Here is a 24,183-nt window from a genome sequence, read left to right as displayed (position 1 = left end):
AATTATGACCTTGCGTTAATGGAGCTTTAGGTATGTCACAAAGTTTCCCATATTTGGAGAGTTGCATCCTGACATTTGACGGAGCAGAGTTACAGAATGTCTGCTACAGGCTTGAAAATACTTCAGCCAAAGGGAACAGCAAAGAACAAGAAAACAGCAATAGATGAAGTTAATGTGATGATTCTTGATAATTGTCAAACTGGGGGAATGCACATATGAGAATTTATTGTGCTAGTCTATATTTAAGTATTTTGAAAACTTACATTATAAAAAAAAAATTGAAAGAAAAACATGTCCTGTCTCCTACAAACCTCACCTGGCATTGTAGAAATTTTAGAAGTTGCAGAAGCTGACTCATCTTGTATCCCTGACCCCCACCTTCTCTCTTGCTCAGGGAATATTCGTTTGGGGGAGGGAAAGTCTATGGTGTCATCATTGCTCTTTTATGGTTCCTGTACCCACAAGCCCATGGGGCTCTCGCTGCAGGGCTGGGCACCTGGAGGGGGGAGGTCCTACTGGGCCCCCACCAAGCATCCTGGACGCCTCTCATCCCCTCCACACCCCTCGTGGACTTTCAGAACCAGTTCAACATTGTGCTGGGGAAGGAGCTCACACAGAGGTCCTATAGCCCCTATACTCCCTCTCTGTGGCCAGCAGAAAAATGACCCCCAAGATGTCCTCATCGCAATCCCTGCAACCTGTGAATATGGTACCTTATATAATAAAAGGGACTTTGCAAGTGTGACTAAGGATCCTGGGATGGGAGGATATCCAGGATGGTCCAGGTGGGCCCAGTGTCATCATCAAAGAGGTCTTTCTAAGAGGTCGGGAGGTCAGAGAAGATGTGACAACAGAAGCAGAGGTTGGAAGGATGCAACATAACTGGGGACCATGGGCCCAGGACCACAGCCTCCCCTAGAAGCTGGAAAGTGTGAAGAAATGGATTTCCCCTTGAGCCTCCAGATGGAAGGCAGCCCTGCCAACTCCTTGATTTTAGCCCAGTGAGACTTCTGACCTCCAGAACTGTAGAGAATGATGTGTGTTATTTTAAGCCACTGAGTTTATGATCATTTGTTACAGCAACCACAGGAAGCTCACGCACTCTGCAAGGCTCATCTGAATGCTGGACTCAAGGGAGCTAGAGGGGCTGAGAAGGTCACCCTGGTGGTTTGAGGGCAGGAGATGCATCAGCGACCTCCCTCTGCTCCTCTCTCCCCTTCCTCCTTGGCCTCCACCCTTGACAGGGTGCAGGGGCAAACCCGCAGTGAATCAGCCCCACTGGGCAGGCTGCAGAGCTGCCCCCCCGCAGCCCCTCCACCGACCCCAAGAGGCCCGGCCCGGGCAGCCCGTGGGAGACAGGGCCCCACACATATGCTCTCCTCCCTTCTCTGGCCCTGGCCCTGCCTCCCTGCCTGGAGTGCAGGCTCTTGATTTCATCTCTTTGCATCCCCAGCTCAGTCCACACACCTCCAGTCATCACCCAGTGTCCTGTGACATGGAGCCCATTACTATCAACAATGCTGTGATGGCAGGAGGGCATGTGGGGATGATCATGGGACGACACAAAGGTGGTTACCTGCCCAAGGACTTGCACTGCACGAAAGGGACACCGTTCCTGTCCCCAGATAAGGATGATGAATTGGGAGGAGCAGGCCTGGTAGTCCATGTTGGATAGCCCCTATCTGCCCATCATGGCCAAAGGTAGACCCTTATCTGTCATGATACGTCCCTTCTTCATGATCAGGGCATAAACAGCATCCAAATAGTTATAAAATAGATGGCTCTGGAGATGGCGGGTCCTCTGAAATTCTTACGGGAGAAGGTTCTGTGATAACAGCCTGATGAATAGAGATGTCATCTGTCGTGTTCCTTTGCCCACAGTGTCTGGAAAAGTCCACAGCTGACTCCGGACTTCAGCACCTGCCACTCCTACCCCACCATCTTCGTGCCTCTTAGAGCCGCTGCCCCACCCCACTAAGGTGGCCAGGTGCTTTCTGGGAGCCAGCGGAGGAGATAGAGAGACCTCAAACTGCCCCGTGGCCCAGCCCCCTGGAGCTGCCACCTCCTCTCTGCCCCTGCCCATCAGATCTCAGCCACTGGAGCAAGAGGGTAAAACTGTTTACACCAACACACTCAGGAAAAACCCCTTTGGAAAATTCTAGGCCTCAGTCCTGAGTGCCGCTGGAGACCACGGCTGGTGGCAGAGGACCAGACCAGGTGGAGTTCTAAGAAGAGAATAAGATTTATACCCAAAACAAGTAGGAGACAATGACAAAGCAAGTCTGAAGAAAAAAACACCCAGTAGATGAGCTCTATGGAGGCCAAGGGGCTCTGAATGATGCTGTGACTATCAGAAGAGCGGGTCCCAGGCAGTGGGTTCCTGGGGGGTGGGAGGCGCTCAGCCAAATACAGGACAAAGGATTTGATCAGACCTGGCCAGCGGGGTCACAAAAGGGAGGGTGCTGAGGGCTTCCCTGTTGGCGCAGTGGTTGAGAGTCCGCCTGCCGATGCAGGGGACACGGGTTCGTGCCCCGGTCCGGGAGGATCCCGCGTGCCGCGGAGTGGCTGGGCCTGTGAGCCATGGCCGCTGAGCCTGCGCGTCCGGAGCCTGTGCTCCGCAACGGGAGAGGTCGCAACAGTGAGAGGCCACAACAGTGAGAGGCCCGCGTACCGCCAAAAAAAAAAAGGGGGGGAGGGTCCTGGCTGCCCCCCAGGCAGTCAGGAACGGAGCAGCCTTGGGGTCACTGGAGGGGCGGGGTCCAGGTGGGAAGGGAGGAGTGATGCCAGCAAATGTGACTTCCTGTCCCAACTAGCAGAGGCTGCTGCTGACCCCCTGCCCATCACCCCCCCCCACCCTGATGCATCTCCTGGGGGCACTCTGAGAAGGTGAGGCTGACACCCGGAGGAGGAGGCGGGAGGGGAGACGCCCACTCAGGCCTTGCTGTCTGGGAGAAAGCCACTGGTCCAAGGACACTCTGATGTGGGAACCCCTCGGCGGAGGCAGGAACCACTCGTGTCTCATCGTCCCCCCCTTACAACAGGCCACCCCGAGGGCTGCTGGCACCCCAGCAGAGGTAGACCCTGAGATAGATTCTGGGGGCTGCAGGGTCCCCGGTGGAGAGAGAGCTGGTCCCCCAGCTAGCTGTCCACTGCAGGACTGGCCCATCGTGACCCAGGTCGCAGGCTGAGCAGCTCGGCTGCTCCCCTCTCCCCAGCGGTTACAAATCAGCAGTTTTAAATAAAGGCAGCAGCAGGAGGAATCACTGGAAAATGTGTCCAGAGGGGACTGTGCCCCCAGGACCCAAAGGCCACGGAGGCCGGCAGCCTGCGTTAACAAGCAAGGTCTCCTCCCCACACAGCTGACCGCCAGCCCGGAGAGTCGGGCTAGACCCCGGCGCTGGGCCCAGAGCTGCCTGCCCAAGGTCCCACCCGCATCTTTCCAGGGTGACCACATCCTTCCCTGCTGGTCCGTCCTCAGCGGGAACGCAGGGCAAGTGCCTGGCCAACCCCCCCAGCCACCCCGCACCTCACAGATGCAGGAGGAAGCCGGAGCGGCTGGCCTGTTCCAGAGAGAACCTCGACCCCAGCCACCCCCAACCTCCCAGCAGACAAGCTCCCAATCCTGGCCAGTGTCCCGGGCCCTGTGAGATTCTCAGAGCCACAGTCTATCGGTGAAGGGGGGAATCACGAACATGGCAGTTTCCTTTATGCCAGCCAGAGCCGTAGAAAGCAAGCTTCTTAAATAAGCGTTGGATACCATGGGGCATCACCCAGAGCACAGGGAGGTCGCAGAACCACACAACCCTGCCTGGCAGCTCCCAGCTGCCTCCCGGGGCCCCTGAATGAAGAGTCCCAGAGGTGAGTCTGGGCGCCTGGCCCGCCAGCCCGAGACCCCTCTCCAAGGTGAGCAGACCTCACCGTCTGATCGCCTCCATCAGCCAGGACCTGGGAGTTAATTCTCATTTAATGGGCAGCTGCTGTCACGGAACAAATGATGGAGTGATGTGTGAGCAGGGGGGAGCGTGGTGTGGAATAGCTAACGGAGGGCAGGAAGAAGCGGGGAAAGTGAGAGAAAGGAGACAGGGGCTCGACTTCAACAGCTGGAGCCCAGCGAGGGAGCCAGCAAAGGGAAGGGGCCAAGGAGGGGAAGACTCTAGCCGGGTGAGGGCTGCAGACAGGCAGAGGTCTGCGGGACAGGGGGCTGGCAGACTCTGGAGGCTTAAGAAGCAACCCCGAACAGTGAAAAGAGACAGCCACGAGAGCACCGAGCATCCTCCAGCACCCCCCAAATATGGTCGCTGCCCCTCACAGCCCTGCCCTGATGGATGAGGAGGGCTGGGGCTCCCCCACTCACATCCTGCCTTAAATCCAGGGCTTTGCAGCTGCTGACCATCTCACAGAAAGTCTGCTGAAAGGGAATCAGGACCCCGGGTTCTGGGCCTGCGGGACTAGTGGAGCCTGGGGGAGGCGAGACTCCTCAGAGCTCAGCATGGGGGCTGCACCTATGGAATCGTTTCCTGTACCCCACACCCCACACCCCATCCTGCAGGCCTCATCACAGTCCTTGACACATTGCCTCACTGGCCTGCAAATGCTCTGTTTAATCACTTAACATTCACAAAACACTATTAAGAAGGAGAAAGACAGGGACTTCCCTGGTGGTGCAGTGGATAAAACTCTGCACTCCCAATGCAGGGGGCCTGGGTTTGATCCCTGGTCAGGGAACTAGACTCCACACGCCACAACTAAGGAGCCCACCTGCCGCAACTAAGAGTTGGTGCAACCAAATAAATAAATTCTTTTTTTTAAAAAAGGAGAAAAACAGCATCAAAAATAACATCTATGATGTGCATGGCAAAGACGGTTACTGGCTGTGGCCCCTTGGGCTGTGAGAGTTAAAATTACTCCTATCTCCCTCTCTATGCTTTTCTGTATTTTCCAGATTTTCGGAAATATGTTTGAATTGTTTTCAAAATGATCTCCTAAGTTAGTTTTGAACTTTTAAAATTGTTTTAGTTATTTTTAAATTTCGGGGAGACAACGGTTTTATTATGTGATTTCATTTTATGTGTCTGCCCTCCAGCAAGGACCCCATCTTTCTTATCTTTGTATTGAAGTCCCCCACACAGAGCTGGGCCTCTCTGGGGTTCCCCATGTTTTAGAGAATCATCCCTCTGCCTCTAAGACAGAATCTAGAATTCTCTAAACCTAGTGTTAAATCACCCCTAATGTTCTTGACACCTCGGATTCCAAGATCTTTTTATTTTTTAATTTTCACTTGGAGTAAAATACACAAAACATAAAATTTACATTCACATTTTGTTGCAACCCATCTCCAGAACTCTTTTCATCTTGCAAAACAGAGACTCTGTCCTCATTAAACAATAACTCCCCATTCCCCTCCCTCCAGCCCTTGGTAACCTCTTTTCTACTTTCAGTCTCTATAAATTTGACCCCTTTAGGGACCTCATATAATTGGAATCATACAGTATTTGTCCTTTTGTGACTGGCTGATTTCACTTAATGTCTTTGAGGTTCATCCATGTTGTAGCCTGTGTCAGAATTTCCTTCCTTTTTATGGCTGAATAAGAGTCCATTGTGTGGATGGATCATGTTTTGTTCTGTTTCATTTTGATTGTTTTTATTTTTTTATTAAAAGAATTATACAATTTTTGAAGGTTATTTTCCATTTACAGTTATTACAAAATATTGGCTCTATTCCCCATGTTGTACATCCTTGAGCCTGTCTTACACACAATGGTTTGTACCTCCCACCCCCTCCCACCTTGTATGTACCCTCCCTTACTTGTAACCATTAGTTTGTTCTCTATATCTGTGAGTTGGCTTCTTTTTTTGTTATGTTCACTAGTTTGTTGTTCTTCTTAGGCTCCACATATGATTGATATCATACAATATTTGTCTTTCTCTGTCTGACTTATTTCACTTAGCATAATGCCCCCCAAGTGCACCCATGTTGTTGCAAATGGCAAAATTTCATTTTTTATGGCTGAGTAGTATTCCATTGTGTGTATGTGTATATATATTTACCACATCTTCTTTATCCATTCATCTTTCGATGGACACTCAGATTGCTTCCATATCTTGGCAATTGTAAATAGTGCTGCTATGAACATTGGTGTGCATGTATCTTTTCGAGTTAGTGTTTTTGGTTTTTTCAAATATATACCCAGGAGTAGAATTGCTGGGTCATATGGTAGTTCTATTTTTAGTTTTTTGAGAAATCTCCATACTGTTTTCCACAGTGGCTGCACCAACTTACATTCCCACAAACAGTGTATGAGGGTTCCCTTTCCTTCACATCTTTGTCAGAATTTGTTATTTGTGTTCTTTTTGATGATAGCCTTTCTTACTGTTGTGAGGTGAGATCTCACTGTGGTTTTGATTTGCATTTCCCTGATGATTAGCGATGTTGAGCATCTTTGCATGTGCATGTTGGCCATCTGCATTTCCTCTTTGTAAAAAAGTCTATTCAGTTCTTCTGCGTATTTTTTAATTGGGTTGTTTGTTTTTTTGATGTTGAGTTATATGAGCTGTTTATATATGTTGGATATTCATCTCTTATCGGTCATACCATTTACAAATATTTTCTCCCATTCAGCAGGTTGTCTTTTTGTTTTGTCGATGGTTTCCTTTGCTGTGCAAAAGCTTTTAAGTTTAATTAGGTCCCATTTGTTTATTTTTGCTTTTATTTCCTTTACTTTAGGAAACGGATCCAAAAAAATATTGCTGCAATTTATGTCAAAGAGTGATATGCCTATGTTTTCCTCTAGGAGTTTTAGAGTACCCGGTCTTATATTTAGGTCTTTAATCCATCTTAAGTTTATTTCTGAATATTGGACCCTGTTTTGTTTATCCATTCATCCATTGATGGTCACTTGGGTCGTTTCCACCTTTTGACTATTGTGCATTGTGCTGCTATGAATATGGGTGTGCAAGTATCCATTTGAGATCCTACTTTCAATTCTTTGGGGTACATCGCCGGAAGAAGGATTGCTGGATCACATGCGAACTCCACTTTAATTTTTTGAGGAGCCAGCGTACTGTTTTCCACAGCAGCCAAACCATTCCACGTTCCCAGCAGCGGTGCACACCTGTTTCCTGGTGTTGTTTGGCTTGGTTTCGATGCAGCCAGCCTAATGGGTACAAGGTGACTAAACTCTCTTTGCAGGAGTCAGCATAAAGAAACTGGAATGAAAACTGCCCTCCAGAGGATTCTGAGGGCAGTGACACCACCCTGTACGGTACTATAATGGTAGATGCACATCATAAATTTGTCCAAACCCATAGAATGTATTGATACAACACCAAGAGTGAACCATAATGGAAACTATGGACTTTGGGTGAGGATGAGGTGTCCATGCAGATTCAGAGATTGTGACAAACGTGCCGGGCGGGGCGGGGGGTGGGTGGGGGTGTTGATAATGGGTAGGCCATGCATGAGTGGGAGCAGAAGGTATACGGGAAATCTCTGTACCTTCCATTCAATTTTGCTGTGAGTCTAAAATGACTAAACCTAAAACAAATCTTTATTTATTTATTTTTTTAAATATACCCTCCATACGTCTAGGAGACGGGGGAGGAGAGGAAAGTAACAAAGGGGTAGAGAAGGTGCTGTCCCTCAATTCAACGATGTAAGGGCCCAGTTCTAGACTGACCTACAGTCTTAGGCAAGTACCTAATGTCTGGGGCCATTTAGTCAAATCCTGGAGGTGGCCCAGGCCCTGAGCCCTCCTGAGTCCCCCATCCACTCCATGTCCCTCACACCTCCAGTGCTGGACCTCCAGGTAGGAAGGGTGATGGGCCCCTCTCTCCTCAAGTAGGGCCCCGTGGGAGCTGAGTCTGGGGTCTCCCGCTGGGTCTGTCAGGCTCCCCAGCCCAATGGGAGGAGAAGGCCAGACCAAGGGCAGCCGGCACACCTCCCCACTCCTTTCCTCAACCATTCGTCCACCCATCCATCCCTCTCTCCATGAACACTCTGATATCTCCACGTGCTTAGATATGAACACAGTACAGACATGTCCTTTCAGGGACCCACTGCCCAGTGGTGGGGAAATCAGACCCACAAACTCATAATTTCAGAAAAGGTGACAAGTGGTTCAACAGAAGAACCACAAAGGACAGCCCCAAAGGTTCCCGACTCTGCCTGGGGCAACGGGGAGAAGCTCCCCAAGTGGGGATGGGGGTGGGGGGACCAGGGCTGGCCCTGAGCAGAGAAGAGGCCCTTCCTCGGTTTATGAAGGAGATGGTGGCTCTGGGGAAGGACAGTGATGCCAACGTGACACTGGGGGACCCTCGGGGTCCGAGCACCGGTCCTGAAAGCCCTGCCTGGGAACCTGGGCTTTGTCCTCTAAGTGACAGAAACAGGAGAGGGGGCAGACTTACTTTTATAAAACTTGGGTGGAAAGTGAAATCTTGTTTCAGGAGAAAGATCAAGGTCTGATGCTGGCAAATTAGAGGCTGTGATCCACTCCAACCCTGCGGGCTGAGATCCGTGGGCAAGTGGGCGTCAGCAAAGCAGCCCTCCTCCTATCCTCTCCCTCCCTCCCTCCCTTCCCCTCTCCCTCTCCTTCTCTCTCTCTCTCTCTCCCCATCTCTGTCTCTGTCTACTCCCTCCACAGCTCTGGTTCCATCTTCCTCCTTTCTCCCCAATGGTGGTCAAGCCCGCTGATCCCAGGAAACAGTCTGCAGTCTCTACAGGGACCTCACCCTGCAGGGTTGTCCCCACCCCAGGACTACCTGCTCTTCAAGACAAACCGTCCCCCACCCAGCCCTCCCACCCACCTCCCCCATCCCATCCCATCCCAGGCTCTGGAACAAGCGGCCCCATCTCCGGGGGGACCTCCCTGCACACCAGGAGGGAAGCCTGCGGGGAGGGGAGAAGCTCTGAGCGAGGGGAGTGCCCAGAGTCCTGCTAACCACAGCACATAATCCTGTTAAAATATTAATCCTCATTTAGCCAGGAGGCTAGATGGCCGCTGAGATAAAGGCCCTGAGAAGTAATAAAAGGCAATAGCAATAGATAAAGTGGATCATTGTTGCACTAATAAAATCCCAGTTGGGAAGGTCAGGTCGCTAATCAGGACAACCATCAGCAGGAAGGTCCCGGCCTCAGCAGGAAGGGGTGACTGCCTCCCATGACACTGGAGGGTGCCCATGGTGGGAGGTCTCCAGGAGAGAGAGGGGAGGAAGCCAGTTCTCTCTGCTCCTTCTCTCCACAGCACCACTGGGCCGAAGCAGCCCTTTGAGAAGGAATCACCATACTTGGACCATGGTCTCCCTCCCACGTAAACCACTGTCTGTAAAGATTGTGGCCACTCCGGGCGGCACACCTGAGAAGCCCAGGCCTGTCTGTGTGTGGCTCCTGGTGGCTTCCCACTGCCTCCCAGGCACTTGTTCCAGGCTCAATGGCTCACCCCACACACCCCTCTCCAGGGACATGAGGATGAAGCACCCAGTCCAGCCCCCAAGCCAGGAGTTCACATGGACCACCTCCCAAGATGACGAACGCAGCAACAACCTGCATCCTGGTCCCTGTTTAGGAACGGTCATCACCGTGTCCCCAAGTCAAATTCTTCTTTGTCCAGGTCCCGCCTGATGGCGACCCTCCACTCCAGCTAAATTGTGTAACTGTTTGCTTCCCCAGAAGCAAACAGTGTGCCGGCAACACCACAATCTCCCCAAAAGAGCACGAACTGGCAACTGGGAGAGACCCACCCAGACCCAACTTTGCACTCATCACTGTGGAAATTCGGGAGGTGGGCCCTTGACCTCCAGGGCTCATCCAACAGAGGGGACAGCCCATGGCTGGAGGACCCCTGCTTCCACACCCACTCCCCACCAGGGCATCCAGGGCTCCTTGGCAGGCAGCACAGCCCAGGGGGCACGGTGACCAGAGAGGGAGAGAGAGATTCCCATTTTTAGAAGGAGACAAAGGAGAAGCAAGGAGATCGGTCAGGAGCAGATGGCCACAGCAGTGGTCCCGACCTGCTAATTTCATCCACGTACTCTCTCATTCATGCATCAAGAATCATGCAATGCCTACTGTGTGTCAGGAGGCGGGGATAAAGAGTCGCTCACAGCCTAGCAGGGGAGACACAGAAACAATTGCAATGTAGTTCACTCATACCAGTTTGTGAATGAGAACAGGGTGGCACTGACCCGGGAAGCTGACCTTATGGAGACAATGCCTGGTATGTCCCTCTCCCCAGCAGAAACCGAGCACAGGGCTGGGCAGGCCTGTTCTCCCCAACCTGAGCCCCATGCACTGCTCAGCTGCCCAGGGTTACATGTGTGCTGCACACCACTGCCTGTACATGTGTCAAATCCACCCGGTCCCCAGGCCTCTGGGTCAGGGCCCCCTAAACAAGAAAAGCAGCAAATAAACCACTTCATGCATCCCTCTGTGTCCTCAAGGAGGGGTCCTTCAGGACCTCTCTCCATCATGGATCCTGGTTTGCCCATAAACGTAGCACCCAGAGGAGCACATCAGCCCTGTCTCTCAAAGTTGCACACGCACCTGACTCAGCTGGGGAGTCCTTGGCTTCAAGAACAGCTAAGACGGTGACTTTTTAAATGTTTTATCAACACCCCAGTAGCAAGGCGCACACCCACCACCCAGATCTAATATCATCCTCCAATAACAGGAACCAGGGCTCCTTGAGAAACACCTGATTCCAGGACTGAGGTAGAACATGTACAAGATGAACCTGGAGCATCCTGTGCTCCAAAAAGCAAGGGAGACAGACAATGGGGTGTGTCAGAGTGATGCAGGAGCCAACTGAAAGAGTTCCCAGCGGCCAAAGCTGGAGTGATTTAAGCAACACAATAAATAAGTAGTATTGAATTGTAATTCAAAGTATAAAATAAATATCCATGAGTTCATACTGATATAAATGATTGAATAAATTAATAAAGCAGAAGAATAGACAAATGTATGTAAATGCTCCCAAGGAGGTGGAGCATGACCCCTCCCTCCTTAAGTGTGGGCGGCACTTCCTTCCAGAGAGTGGAGTATGAAAAAGGAGGGCAGGGGAGAGTAACTTCATGGTGGAGAAAACTGGCAGACGCTCTGCTGGCCAGATGGTCAAGGTCAACATCCACAGTGATGAGTCACGTGGACAGTATGTACCCTTGACAGGACATAATGAGAAGATACTTTATCTCTGTGCTCTTCCTCCCAAGAAGCCATAACCCCAGTCTAATCAAGAGGAGAACATCATATCACCCCAGCTGAGTGACTTTCTACAAAAGCCCTGATCAGCACGCCTTAAAATCTGTCAATGTCATGAAAAACAAGGAAAGTATGAGAAACTGAGACATCCAAGAGGACCGTAAGGAGATGTGACAGCTCAGTGTAATGGGGGATCCTGGGACAGAGAAAGGACACTGGGGCAGGCACTGAGGAAATCTGAACAGAATAGGAACTCGAGTTAAAAACGACTTATCGGGCTTCCCTGGTGGCGCAGTGGTTGAGAGTCCGCCTGCCGATGCAGGGAACACGGGTTCGTGCCCCGGTCTGGGAAGATCCCACATGCCGCGGAGCGGCTGGGCCCGTGAGCCATGGCCGCTGAGCCTGTGCGTCTGGAGCCTGTGCTCCGCAACAGGCGAGGCCACAACGGTGAGAGGCCCGCATACCGCAAAAAAAACAAACAAACAAAAAAAACGACTTATCAATACTGGTTCATAAACTGTGCAAAAATACCACATAATGTAAGATGTTAATAATAGGAGAAACTGGGCATGGGGTGTATGGGAACCCTCTACTATCTCTGCAATTCTTCCATAAACCTAAAATTATTGCAAAATAAGTTTATTTTTTAAAATGTTTTGCCTAACCAGAAAGTATGGTAGATACTTGCATACATTTTTCCTCTAAATGTGTTTATTCATATTCAATAAATATGCGTTGAGCACCTACTCTGGGCTGGCATCATGCCAGGCTCTGGGGACACAACAAACAACAATACAGCAGGCCCTGCCTGCAGGGAGCTTTGAGTCTACCTGAAGAATGACCAGCATGCAAGAGGGTGGGGAAAGTTACAGGTGGCAAACATAAATGACAGGAAAATAGGTTTCAGAAGTATATCTTCCCAAAAATATACGCCGCAAATTACACAAAGAACTAATAAAGCCCTAAGATTCGATGATCGCTTTGACCACTCAATCAATGGTCAAAGACGTTGAAGCATCTGCATGCAGGTAGCTAGAGATAAGAAATCGTGACATGAAACTCTCCTGGCCTCTCTGGCTTAATACGTTAAGACGTCATTACACACCTACCAAGCTACCCAAAAGGAATAAAAAATAAAACCCAGTGAAAATAGTGGGGCAGAGGAGGTATCAGCAACTGTCCACTTCACCCGTCCTGATGGCAATCTGATTGTAAGAACCAAGTAGCCTTTACATCCTTTGTCCAATAACCCCTCGCTAGGGACTGTACCCCAAGGAAATAATGTGAGTGGGAAAGAAAAGAAAAAAGTCAGTGATACCAAGATATTCACAGCTGCACTATTCTTTAAAGAAAAAAATCAACAGCCCCCAAAGCTGGACAAGAAGATCCCAAGTGGCTGGTAAGTCAACGGGATCTAGAAGTGGTTCCAAGGGGGGTTCTGCGGCCAGAACACCTGGGCGCAAGTCTCAGTTCCTCCACTAGCTCAGTGACCTTAAACCTCTCGATGCTTCAGTTTCCTCACCCGTAAAGTGAGGGTATTACTAACTCCTGCCTCCAAGAGCTGCTGCAAAGCTTGAATCAGATCGTGGATAAAGCCCTGGGCTTGATCTGCAGAGATGCCCTGTCACTGTTAGCTACAGTCAACCGCACGATCTTTCTGCTGACATGCTCTAGGAGACCAGGGAATAAAAAGGAATCTGATGGGGGGTGAGCCAAGCAGCTCCCTGTGACAAAAGGTGAGCGAGGAACAGAGCCAAAAAAAGGAGGGGAGCTCCCCCAAGTCTGGCTGAGAGCCGGAAGCGGACCTTTCATGCCACCTGCAGGGCAGACCCAGGCCAGCAGGACAGGGTGAGTGGGCCAGGGAATTCCCATATCCCCGATGAGGACCAGCAGAAGGATGTGCAGAGAGCAGAACAGCGACTCCTCCCTCACCACACCCACAACCACCCGCCACCAACATACCCCAGGTCTGTGCCCCTCTGCCCCTAGCCCCAGCTTTGCCCCTGGACCACTGCATCAGCCCCTCACTCACCTCCCGCCTCACGACCCCCCACACAGCAGCCAGCATATTATGACACACACACCCTGCTTAAACCCAGCAGGGCCTCCCAGAGCCATTATCCTATTGGATTAGGTTAAGATAGGTCCTGCTGAGGGTGACAGAAAACCCAAATAACGGCAACGGAAGCAAAGACAGAGCTTGTGTAACTCTCCCTTCGAGTGTGCCCCAGGGGCTGAGCCATTCGAGGCTGGCTCGGCCACACTGCCCAGGACACCTTGGGGGACCAGGCTCCTTCTGTGTACCCTCCCCCGGGGAGCCCCTCATCATCGTCAGTCCTCGGGACAGCCTCTGAGCTTGAAGCACCAGAAGGCGAAAGAATCAAAAAAGAATGGCAAAGCTGGCGCTGGGAGGAGACTGGGGGCTGTCACATGACATTTTTCTTTTGACCCATTGGCCAGAACATGCTCACATGGCCAAACCACACTGCAGGGCGTGTTGGGAAATGTAGTCTTTTTTTTCTTGGCAGACATTTTATTATGGAAGAAAGGGAGAATACATATTAGAAGATATAAGAACTGATATTAGAAGACAACTAACATAAAATCCAGATTCCCCCAGGCCTGCCTCCCAGCCTCAAGCCTGATCACTCCCTTCCTCCACCTCATCACCCTCATTGTCTGTCCTTACCTGGAAGGCTTTCCTGCCCACTCTTCTCCCCGCTAAATCCATCCTGTAGGTCTGGATCCTCAGAGTAAGCTTCAGGTCCCCACTCCCAGCACTAGTGTGAATGTGGTCCCCGCTGCTCTCTCCTAAGGCACCCACACTTCCACCGTGGTGCCCCACATTCGGTGGCTACTCACACAGGTACCTGGTCCACCGGCTGGAGCTCCGGGCCATGATATCGGTGAGGGAAGGCCTGCCTTCTGGTCCTCCTGCACCCCAGCTCTGCATGACGCCGGCCCACAGCAGCCCCCACATGCCCTGGTTGTAGGAGTCCATGCGGGGGACCATCTCCAGCTCTCAGACTCCAGCATCTGAGAGAATCATGAGGGGTGGCACCGTGCGTGGATTCCCCCCAGGGTGTGGCTCTGCAGATGGGGGGAAGGGCCCAAGAATCTGCACCGCCTCACCCCAGAGGAGGCTGCTGACGGCTCTGTGACGCTGGGGATCTCGCCTGATGAGAATCCCTCTGGCCAGCCAAGCAGAGTCCTAGGTAGGACCGCCCTCAGCAGGTCAGCAGCGGAAGACAATTTAAACCAGGACATACCAAGGACTCGACACCTCCCGTCAAATTTCTCATGGGCACCTCCAACTGGATGTGGCCAAAATAGAATGTTCTGCCCTCGACCTGCCGTCTGACCTCTGATCGCCCAATGGGATATACGCAAGACACGATCACCCTGGCTGCCCAGGCGGGAAACCCGAACGTCTCCCTTGATTGCTCCCTTTCTGTCCCGCCCAACATGCAATCTAGAAGCAAATCCCTCCAGGAAAACCTCCAAACTCCCTCTGCATCTGTCACTCACACTGCCACCACCCTGGTTTAGACACCAGCAGTCCCCTCCCTGTGGAGCACCCAACCTCCCTTCCATTGTCATGCTGACCATCCTGCAAATGGAGCAGCCTGTGTGTTCTTTTTTTTTTTAATGTTAAATCAGTTTATGTCACTCCCGTGTTTAAAACACCATCCCATGGGGGCTTCCCTCGTGGCGCAGTGCTTAAGAATCCGCCTGCCAATGCAGCGGACACAGTTTCAAGCCCTGGTCTGGGAAGATTCCACATGCCACAGAGCAACTAAGCCCTGCGCCACAACTACTGAGGCCGTGTGCCACAACTACTGAGCCCGTGTGCCACAACTACTGAAGCCTGCGCACCTAGAACCCGTGCTCTACAACAAGAGAAGTCACCGCAATGAGAAGCCCGCGTACCGCAACCAAGAGTAGCCGCCGCTCGCCACAACTAGAGAAAGCCCGTGGGCAGCAACAAAGACCCAACGCAGCCACAAATAAATCAATAAATAAATTTATTTATTTATTTAAAAAAAACAATCCCATGGCATCCTCCCTGCACTGCACAAGAATGCCAGACTCCGTACAACAGCCACACGCCCCAAGGCCTGCCCTGCCGCTCTCCCACCTGCCCCGCCGCTCTCCCACCTGCCCCGGCCCACTCCCCTGGCTGGCGATCCCCGGAATCACTCCCTCACAATCATCCTCTCACCAGGCCCTGGCCGACCACCGATCTGGTGCTGCCCCCTCCCACACCCCCCAGACAGATGCTCCATCTCATCTCCCAGCCACCAGGCCCTGGCCGACCACCGACCTGGTGCTGCCCCTTCCCACACACCCCCAGACAGATGTTCCACCTCATCTCCAGCTTTACTTCTTTCTGCTGACTCTATTTCACTGTTTTACTTGTTTACTCACTTTGTGTGTCCCCAACCGTGATGAAAGAAGCCAAGAACACCGTTTATCTCGTTCACTGCTGTGTCCCCAGGACTTAGAACGGGGCCTGGCTCACAGAATCTGCTTCATAGGTAGTGAGAGAGACAGAGACAAAGACAGAGAGAAAACTGCACAATGAACTCAGGGGTCTCTCTCCCGCACCACCCTCCCCATGAGCACAAGGTAAAAAGGGAGGCCCCCCTTCTGACCACCTTGTTGATGAACTCCAACGATGAGATTGCCCACGCCTGTGCACCACTCTGAGGCTCCCTGGGGCCTGAGAAGGAGGGCACAGCAGGTGCTAATCTGGGCCATCAGGTTGGATCTCTGCCTGCCGCATCCCAGGAGCCCCCTTAACACAGGCAGGGAGGGGAAGAGGCACTCCCCCAAGCTGGGGCTCCCTGTGGACAAGGTCAGCCTCCTGGACCCTGGACCCCGGCCAGCCCACCCCACAGCCCTGGCCCAGGCAGGCCTGAGACCCACGTACCCCAAAGGCCTCCCCAAAGTATGGTCTGGAGGAGGGGCTCCCATCCAGGTGCTCTGGGAGCACAGTAAGCAGGGCACAGGGACAGAGTTACTATGAGAGCTGGGGCGGGGATACAGGCTTTCCCAATGGAGTAGGCCCGTTCTGCTCTCCAAGCCTTCGGGAATGGTCCCCATGCTTCCTGTAAAGACACTGATTCACGAAGTGGGCAGGGCATGGAGCCCAGAGAGATCCGCTGGCAATAAAGGCAGATGCGCATGAGGGCCAGGCAAGGACACGCAGTCAGGGGCCACTCTCTAAGGCACAGGTGCGTGCACAGTCTCATTTCAGTTGCACAGGATAAGACTTGCCCAGTGACCCTGGGACTTTGCTCTGCTCCTCAGAAGGCACCTGCCTGGGTTCTTGCATGTCTGGAGAACCCATCATGCGAGGCCCGGCTGTCCTCCTTGCCGTGGCTCTGGCCACCCTCCTGGTTCCAGCATCAGGGGTGCCCATCCAGCAGCAGGGGTCCCGAAACAAGCTACTCCTGGTGACCTTCGATGGTTTCCGCTGGAACTATGACCAGGACGTGCACACCCCCAACCTGGACGCCATGGCTCTCGATGGGGTGAAGGCTCACTACATGACTCCGGCCTTTGTCACCATGACCAGCCCCTGCCACTTCACTTTGGTCACCGGTGAGTGTTGGCCTTAGGTGGGGCTTGGGGGTGGAGGGAGAGCTGAGAAACCAGGGAACCGACAAAGGGAACTGAGCACATGCATGGAGCCCTGACCCATGGGGCTCATGGTGCCAGAGACCAAGGAAAGACCAAGGAGGGAACACTGTCACTGGGCAGACATGACATGGCCAACGGGGTGGTCAGCAACCCTTACCGTTGGTGGCAACGGATAGAAGGCAGATAAAAACACCTGGGTGTCTCAGTTTAAACGGTGATCACAGCCAGGGTGGCAACCTGGGAGGGCTTCTGGTGGAGGTGAGGGTGGCCAGGACTCAGAAAGGCAGGAGAAATGAGCCTGAGGCTCCTGCTTTTTCCACCGCTCACCCCTCTCAGCCACCCTCGAACCCACTATTGCTCTGTTTAGGCTAAAAGCCTAAAATCCAGGTGTCACAGAGGCACACTCCCTCCAGAGGCTGTAAGGAAGGATCCTTCCTGCCTCTCCCAGCTTCTGGTGGCCCAGGCGTTCCTCAACTTGTGGCCACAGCTCTCCAACCCCTGCCCCCTTGTCACATGGCCATCTCCCCTCTGTGTATCTCTCCTCTTCTTATAAGGACACCTGTCATTGGATTTAGGACCCACCCTGATGCAGAATGCCCTCATCTTAACAAAACCAGTTACATCTGCAAAGACCTTATTTCCAAACAAGGTCACAATTGTAGGCTCCGGGTGGACACAACTTTGGGGCACATCATCCGGTACAGACAGCTTATTCTCACACCAGCATTCCCATGACCACAGACCCTTCCACACACAAACGGAGGCACCTGGTGCTCCCTTTTGCATGTCACCTCCTTACTTAATATGTCACAATGGGGATGTGGAGAAAGGAGGCGAGCTCTTCATCACACTGCCTTTTCCACCTTCTGAACTCACACACAGGCATTTTGCCCATGAAAACAATAAATTGTAAAACCTGCCTCCTCTTGGTTCATTTATCTGCCTGCCTGGGATTCTGTTTCATGGCTGGGCCATAATTTATTTAATTAGCTCCCTCCTGATAGCCAGCCAGGTTGCTCCCAACCTTTTGCTAAAACCAACGAGGCTGCAAACAACATCCCGGCACGTGTGTATTTGCGCCTTCGTGCGCGTTTAGCTGCAGGGTAAGCTGCTCAAAGTGGAAGCAGAATCTCTGAGTCAGAGCATGTGGCTGTGACAGCCCAGCCCGGCTCCCATGGCGGCGTGTGCTTCCCCGCTGCCCTGGCTGTTTCCTGCCCTCCCACCACTTCCTCTACGCGCCCACCCACCCCACAGGCAAATACATCGAGAACCACGGGGTGGTTCACAACATGTTCTACAACACGAGCAGCAAGGTGAAGCTGCCCTACCACGCCACACTGGGCATCCAGAAGTGGTGGGACAACGGCAGCCTGCCCATCTGGATCACAGCCCAAAGGCAGGTATGCTGCACCCACACCCACTCGGACAGACGGGGGAGGTGGGAGGGGGACCCAGCCAACGAGGCCATGACCACGTGACATCCATGGCAGGCGCAGTCCCCGCCCTGGGAGTCCGACACTCCTGGCACAGAGGGGTGTTGAGTGGGGTCCCACGGGAGGTGGGAGCCTGATGCCCATGAGGACCCACCAGCAGCTACACAGCCTGCCCAGTCCTCCCTGGAGCCCTGGGACCCGGAAGGGTTGTTCCATCCTCCCAACCGGAGTGAAACCGGGACTTCGGTACTGGTGGGAAGGGGGCCGCGGGGAAAATAATGTGACTCCACAAAAAGTCAGGTAACAATGAAATGGCTTCGTACTGTTCCCCTGTCGCACGCCTCTCAGGGCCGGGCAGCTAATTCTAAAGAGGTGGGTCATCCTAGTGAAAAGCCCAGGACCCCAGCATCTTGCAATGTTCTGGGCTTCCTGGCAACAAACTCAAATGAATGTTTTTCAAGGTGAGCCCAGAATAAACTTCAGAGGTTACCCCCACCTCATAGGCAAGGCATCCACTCATATCTGAGTCCCCTCGCTCTGGAAGGAGCTACCAGACACCAGGCTGACTTGCAGAAAGTGTAGCCAAGAGCTTGGCATCTCGAGGAAGAATGGCCAGAGGGAGTGGCCAGGCAGACGGGGCATGCATGGACAGATGGTTGTGAGGACAGATGGATCTGCAAATAAAACAGCAATCGGTTTGTGGAAAGACAGACGGATGGCCAGGTTGAAGGCTAGAAGGGCAGGTCATGGGCGGTATGTGGAGGGGCCGATGGACACACGGCTGGACGAGAGTACAGCAAGCAGAAGCCGGGTTGCAAGCCGGAAGGGGAGGGCTCTTGGGGCAGCACTGTGACCTAGGGCTACAGTGTCGATGGGGATGCAGCATATCCGGGATACTTTTATACCTACTATTTCATTAGTGTTGAGCCCACTAGGCACCTGCTCTCCCCTCTATAAAATCAGTATCAGCCTTGATAACATAAGAGCTGTGAAAGGCCTTTCAGAAAATACAAAGTTCCATGCCCGCAGTTAGGAGCAGGGATGGGTGAGTGGGCAGAGCAAGGGCAGGCGGTGAGGGCAGAAGCGTCAGCAGCTCATGACAGGCAGGGGACAAGTGGCAGGAGGCCTGTGGCACTGACACCGCCTTCCCCGGCAGGGCCTAAAGACCGGCTCCTTCTTCTACCCGGGCGGGAATGTCACCTATCAAGGCGAGGCCGTGACGCTGAGCCGGAAGGAAGGCATCCTGCACAACTACAAGGACGAGAAGGAATGGAGAGCCAACATCGACACTGTGATGAAGTGGTTCACAGACGAGGGCCTGGACCTGGTCACCCTCTACTTTGGGGAGCCAGACTCCACGGGCCACAGGTATGGTCCCGAGTCCCAGCAAAGGAAGGATATGGTAAGGCAGGTGGACAGGACCGTGGGCTACCTCCGGGACAGCATCAGGAACAGCAGCCTGGAGGGCAGCCTCAACCTGATCATCGTGTCCGACCATGGCATGAGCACCGTCAACAAGAAGGCCAGCGACCTGGTGGAGATCCACAAGATCGCCAACTTCACCTTCAAGGACATTGAGTTCGAGCTCCTAGACTACGGACCAAACGGGATGCTGCTCCCCAAGGAAGGAAAGCTGGAGAAGGTATACAAGGTCCTCAAGGACGCCCACCCCAGACTCCACGTCTACAAGAAGGAGCTCTTCCCCAAGTCCTTCCACTACGCCAGCCACCCCAGGGTCACCCCCCTGCTTATGTACAGTGACCCCGGCTATGTCATCCATGGGGTGAGTTCCTGGGGGTGCAGGTGCTTCCCTGGGCTGCTGGGTCTCTTTCCAATTCTGTAAAAAGCACCCTCTGTTTCTAGCCAGACCCTAATTTGAGGAGTGTCAGCCACCAAAGGGACACACCGGCACTGTGTAACAGGAGTCGGGGGGCGGTGTACGTGCATTGCATACCTGTGTGTACGTGTGTGCATACATGTGCACGCATATATGTGTTTGTGTGTGCACATGTGTATGGGGTAAAGTGCAGGAAGATTAGCTGTAAAAGTGACACGGAAGAGGTGAGAGCAAAGAGCCCAGGGAGGCTGAGTGGGAAGCAAGACGCAGAGCAGGGCAGGAAATCTGGGAGAGGAAGTACTGAGGTTTGGGGCGCCCAGCAATGGAAAGGAGCCCAGCAAGCATCCTTGGGCTGAAGCTCCACCCCACTTACTTGGCGGTCTCCATTCATGTCACCGGGTCTTCGCTAAGCCTCCCTCTTTAGGCCACTGATCTTTGGGGGCTGAGAATTCAGAGAGACTGAGGCTCAGAATCCTTCCCACCCACACCCCCACTTTGAACTCTTTCCAGGGGTCCTCTGCCAATGCAGGGCCGTGCAGAGGGTGCTGGTGGAGAGGGTGGGGTGGGCTGGGAGGGCCAGCAAGAACTCACTCGGGGTCCTCCCTTCCCACAGAGAGTGAACATGCAGTTCAACAAAGGGGAGCACGGCTTCGACAACAACGTCATGGACATGAAGACCATCTTCCGGGCCGTGGGCCCCAGCTTCAAGAGGGGCCTGGAGGTGGAGCCCTTTGAGAGCATCCATGTGTACGAGCTCATGTGCAGACTGCTGGGCATCGTGCCCGAGGCCAATGACGGGCTCCTCAGCACCCTGCTGCCCACGCTCCAGGAGGCCGGCGACGGGGTCCTCAGCACCCGGCTGCCCACGACCCCCTCAGGTGCACCCCTGCCCTCCACCCGCACCCACTGCACCTCCAGGCAGTTGCAGGTGATGTGTGCGTGCACAGCTCTGACCAGGGTGCCCAGCCTGCCACTAGGTGTCATCTTCTCTTTCCCTGTCCCTGGCTCCTGGGAACATCTCGAGTCCCTGACATTCCCACGGGCCCTGACATACTACAGTGCACTTTGTGCATCTTGGCGGCGCAGGCAGGAGAGCAGGTGGATGTAAGCAGCCTTTTTAAGGCGGGGAGGCTGAGGGCCAGAGGAGCCGGCAGGTTGCCCACAAGAAGGCCTTCCAGGTGAAGTCCACCTCCAGGTTCCATTGGCCACATGAGGGCTCCTTTCTTCCTAAAGTCTTCCTCTGCCAGCCTCTCACACACATACCCTCACCGCAACCCTGACCCATCTCAGGGGCAAAGGTCACCTGGGAGCTGGCAAGGTGGCAGCCCCCGTGGGTGCCTGGCTGGAGGTGGGCAGGCCCCGCTGGGCAGGGGCTGTGAGGGGTCACATTGAAATGAGCCAGGAAGCCAGTGCAGCTGGGGCAGGAGAACAAGGCCGGGGGGCGGGGGGGGCCGGGTGATGAAACCAGGGCACTTGTGGGGGCAGCCTGGTGGCATCTCGCCCGCCATTAAGCAGTCAGGGTGAGGGACATGCTCCCATTTCCCTCATTCACTGGCTCCTCCGACTTTCCTTAGGGTCTGCCCTCCTGCCAAGAAGCTGGCCCCCCTTGGTGACAGGACTGCTGGTGGCTGCAGTTCTCCTGGTCAAGGTCGCGTAATACCCACTGCTCAAGGTCAGAGGCCCAGGAGGTAGAGGGGAGGGTGGGACCATGCTCCCTGCAACTTCAGCTGACACCCCCGCCCTGTCAGTCCTCGGGCGCCCAGGCAGCCCCTGCCAGCCTCTCTGCTCTAGACTCGGAGCAGTTCTTTCTAAAGCAGACAGCCCAGACAGAACTTCCCCGGCCCCTTCCCTCCTGCCTGCAATGCCTCTGTTCTCCCTGGGAACAAGGGAAGCCACGGTGGGTCAGGTTTGGGAGGAGAACTGCAGGGCAGTGTTCCTGGAATGTGTGGGAAGCAAGCTCGGAGGACTCAGCTAGCTGCTGGGTGACAGCCCCTGGCCAAAGCAGAAGCAGGTCACTCGTTCTTTCTAAAACTACGCAGCGGGAGCCCGCTTGGTGTTAGGCTCTGGCCTGGGCTCTGGGGACACACAGTGAACCCTGGAGTTTGTAATTTAGGGGCCAGGGAGGGCAGGTAATATGAAGAGAACAAATACATACCCAATAATGGCAGAGAGCAGGCCATAGAGAGGGTGGGGGAGAGGGGACTGCTGTTTAGGTCACCTGGCCTCGCCTGGAAGAGCCTCTGCGGGGTGGGGGGATGTGGGATGAGGCCTGAATGATGAGGACCAAATGGCCGCACCAAGCCCCAGGGGACGAGATTCCGGGCAAGGGAGAGCAAGGGAGCGCAAGAGAGAGGCCCTGAGGTGGGACTGGCTCCTGTGCTTCTGGGAAAGAAAGGAAGCCAGTGTGCTCAGAGGCTGGTATACAAGCATGGGTACGCGATGGGCTTCCATGGGAAGGCACTGGGGGAGCCCCCAGCTGAGGTCACGCAGGGACGTGCCGTGGTCTGACACGAATGATCAGATGGCACACTAGCTGCTGGGCAGGAGCACAGAAACAAGAGCAGGTGCGGCCAGTGAGGGGGCAACTCAGGGGTCCAAGCAGGACATCTCAGTGGCGGGGTGGAGATGGGGCAAAACGGACAGATTCAAGATACCTTTAAGGGTATACCTGACCTCCAAGGTTTATGGATAGATGGTGGGAGATGGAGGGTGAAGAAAATGGAGAGGTGAAGGATGAGTCTGAGGATCGGGGCCTGAGCTGCCCAATGAAGGACGGAGCCACTTACGGAGAAGTGAGCAGGCTAGAGTCATTCTGCACCCGCATGCCCCACCTTCACCCACCCTGTGCCCTCCCAGGTCCAGCTGAGGGTCAGGAATTCCCACAGGGGCCCTCCTCAGACTCCACCCACCATGGGTGCCTCTGTGCTCCACCCTGGCCAGCGAATTCCCTCTATCCCTCCCTCCGGGCACGTCTGCTTCATCTCCTCCACCAGACCCGCCTTTCCCCTGCCGCATCCCTTCTTCCCAACCCAACACACACCTGTTCTTCCAGGTCCACCTCTTCCAGCAAGCCTGCAGAAGCTGGCCACAGGGCCTGAGCCTGCTCCTGCTCTGACGGCCTACTGGACACAGATGCGCCTGTCTCCTCAGTAGACCTGGGGCCATGCCTCCCTGTCCCAACAGCCCCAGCCCATGCGTGGCCATGATGGTGCCGGCACTACGACCTGCCCAGGTTAGACCTCCGGAGGCACAGGTCCACTCACCGGTCCATGGCTCCCAGACTCGCAGGATGCCCCCACTCCTTCCCTCCCCCTCCCTCTCCTTCTCACCCCCCTCTTCTGCCTCCCCACTTCCTCTCACCGCAGAACTGTCCCATGGATGTGCTACCATCTGTGGCCACGGGGGCGGGGTGGGTGTCGGGAGCCTGCTCGGGAAGGCGCCGCAGGCCTGATGGTGGTCGAGCTATAGGACCAAACCCTCAGATGCTCGGACCTCAACCTCCACCTCCGATGGGCGGCGAAGAGGCTCTGCCTGGAGTTCCCTGTCCCAAGTCCACATGCCTCCAGCCTGGGGCCATCTCCATCTGGGCTGACCAGGTCCTGCACCCAGGCCACCGGGAGGGTACCGCCAGGCAGAAAGCATGGATGGGAATAAAGGACCAGGCTGGTCGTTACTAAAATGCAGTGACCAGTGTGGGTGTGACCTTTTATTCTAAAGCCTGCTGGGTTCTTACAACCTCCCCACTTGGATCCAGTGTATAATAAACTCCTAATTCCTTAGGAGGCTGACAAACACAGGGGAACCCACTCATTCTTGTTGGGGATGGGCCCTAGAGGTACAGCCAGCAAGAGGTGGTAAAGGGCGGGATCCCCGTTAAAAAGGAAAGTGGGGGGGGCTTCCCTGGTGGCGCAGTGGTTGAGAGTCTGCCTGCCGATGCAGGGGACACGGGTTCATGCGCCAGTCCGGGAAGATCCCACATGCCGCGGAGCGGCTAGGCCCGTGAGCCATGGCCGCTGAGCCTGCGCATCCGGAGCCTGTGCTCCGCAACGGGAGAGACCACAATAGTGAGAGGCCCG

The 24,183-nt window shown here is 54.0% G+C and overlaps 1 protein-coding gene across 3 annotated transcripts; it reads left to right on the top strand.

Moving 5' to 3' along the window:
* Positions 1-16,545: 16,545 nt before the first annotated feature.
* ENPP7 (ectonucleotide pyrophosphatase/phosphodiesterase 7) lies at positions 16,546-21,872 on the top strand. 3 transcript variants are annotated; one of them, XM_089900129.1, is made up of 6 exons: positions 16,546-16,798; positions 18,092-18,237; positions 19,427-20,053; positions 20,721-21,035; positions 21,255-21,261; positions 21,682-21,872. In XM_089900129.1, exons 1-6 carry the CDS (start codon positions 16,546-16,548, stop codon positions 21,762-21,764), a joined length of 1,431 nt encoding a protein of 476 aa, XP_089756255.1. In that variant the 3' UTR covers positions 21,765-21,872. The 3 variants fall into 3 exon arrangements, with proteins under 3 accessions (XP_089756255.1, XP_089756254.1, XP_022445618.2); XM_089900128.1 differs by lacking the exon at positions 21,255-21,261 and having other exon boundaries at positions 20,721-20,943; XM_022589910.3 differs by lacking the exon at positions 21,255-21,261 and having other exon boundaries at positions 20,721-20,985.
* Positions 21,873-24,183: the final 2,311 nt, after the last annotated feature.

The sequence above is a fragment of the Delphinapterus leucas genome, chromosome 19 (genome assembly GCF_059928025.1).
Source record: "Delphinapterus leucas isolate spDelLeu-1000000601 "Yukka" chromosome 19, BTC_Dleu_Yukka2, whole genome shotgun sequence".
In the NCBI taxonomy this organism is placed as follows: domain Eukaryota; kingdom Metazoa; phylum Chordata; class Mammalia; order Artiodactyla; family Monodontidae; genus Delphinapterus; species Delphinapterus leucas.
The sequence above is the reverse complement of the archived record's forward strand: the minus strand, read 5'-3'. Positions and strand labels throughout refer to the sequence as shown.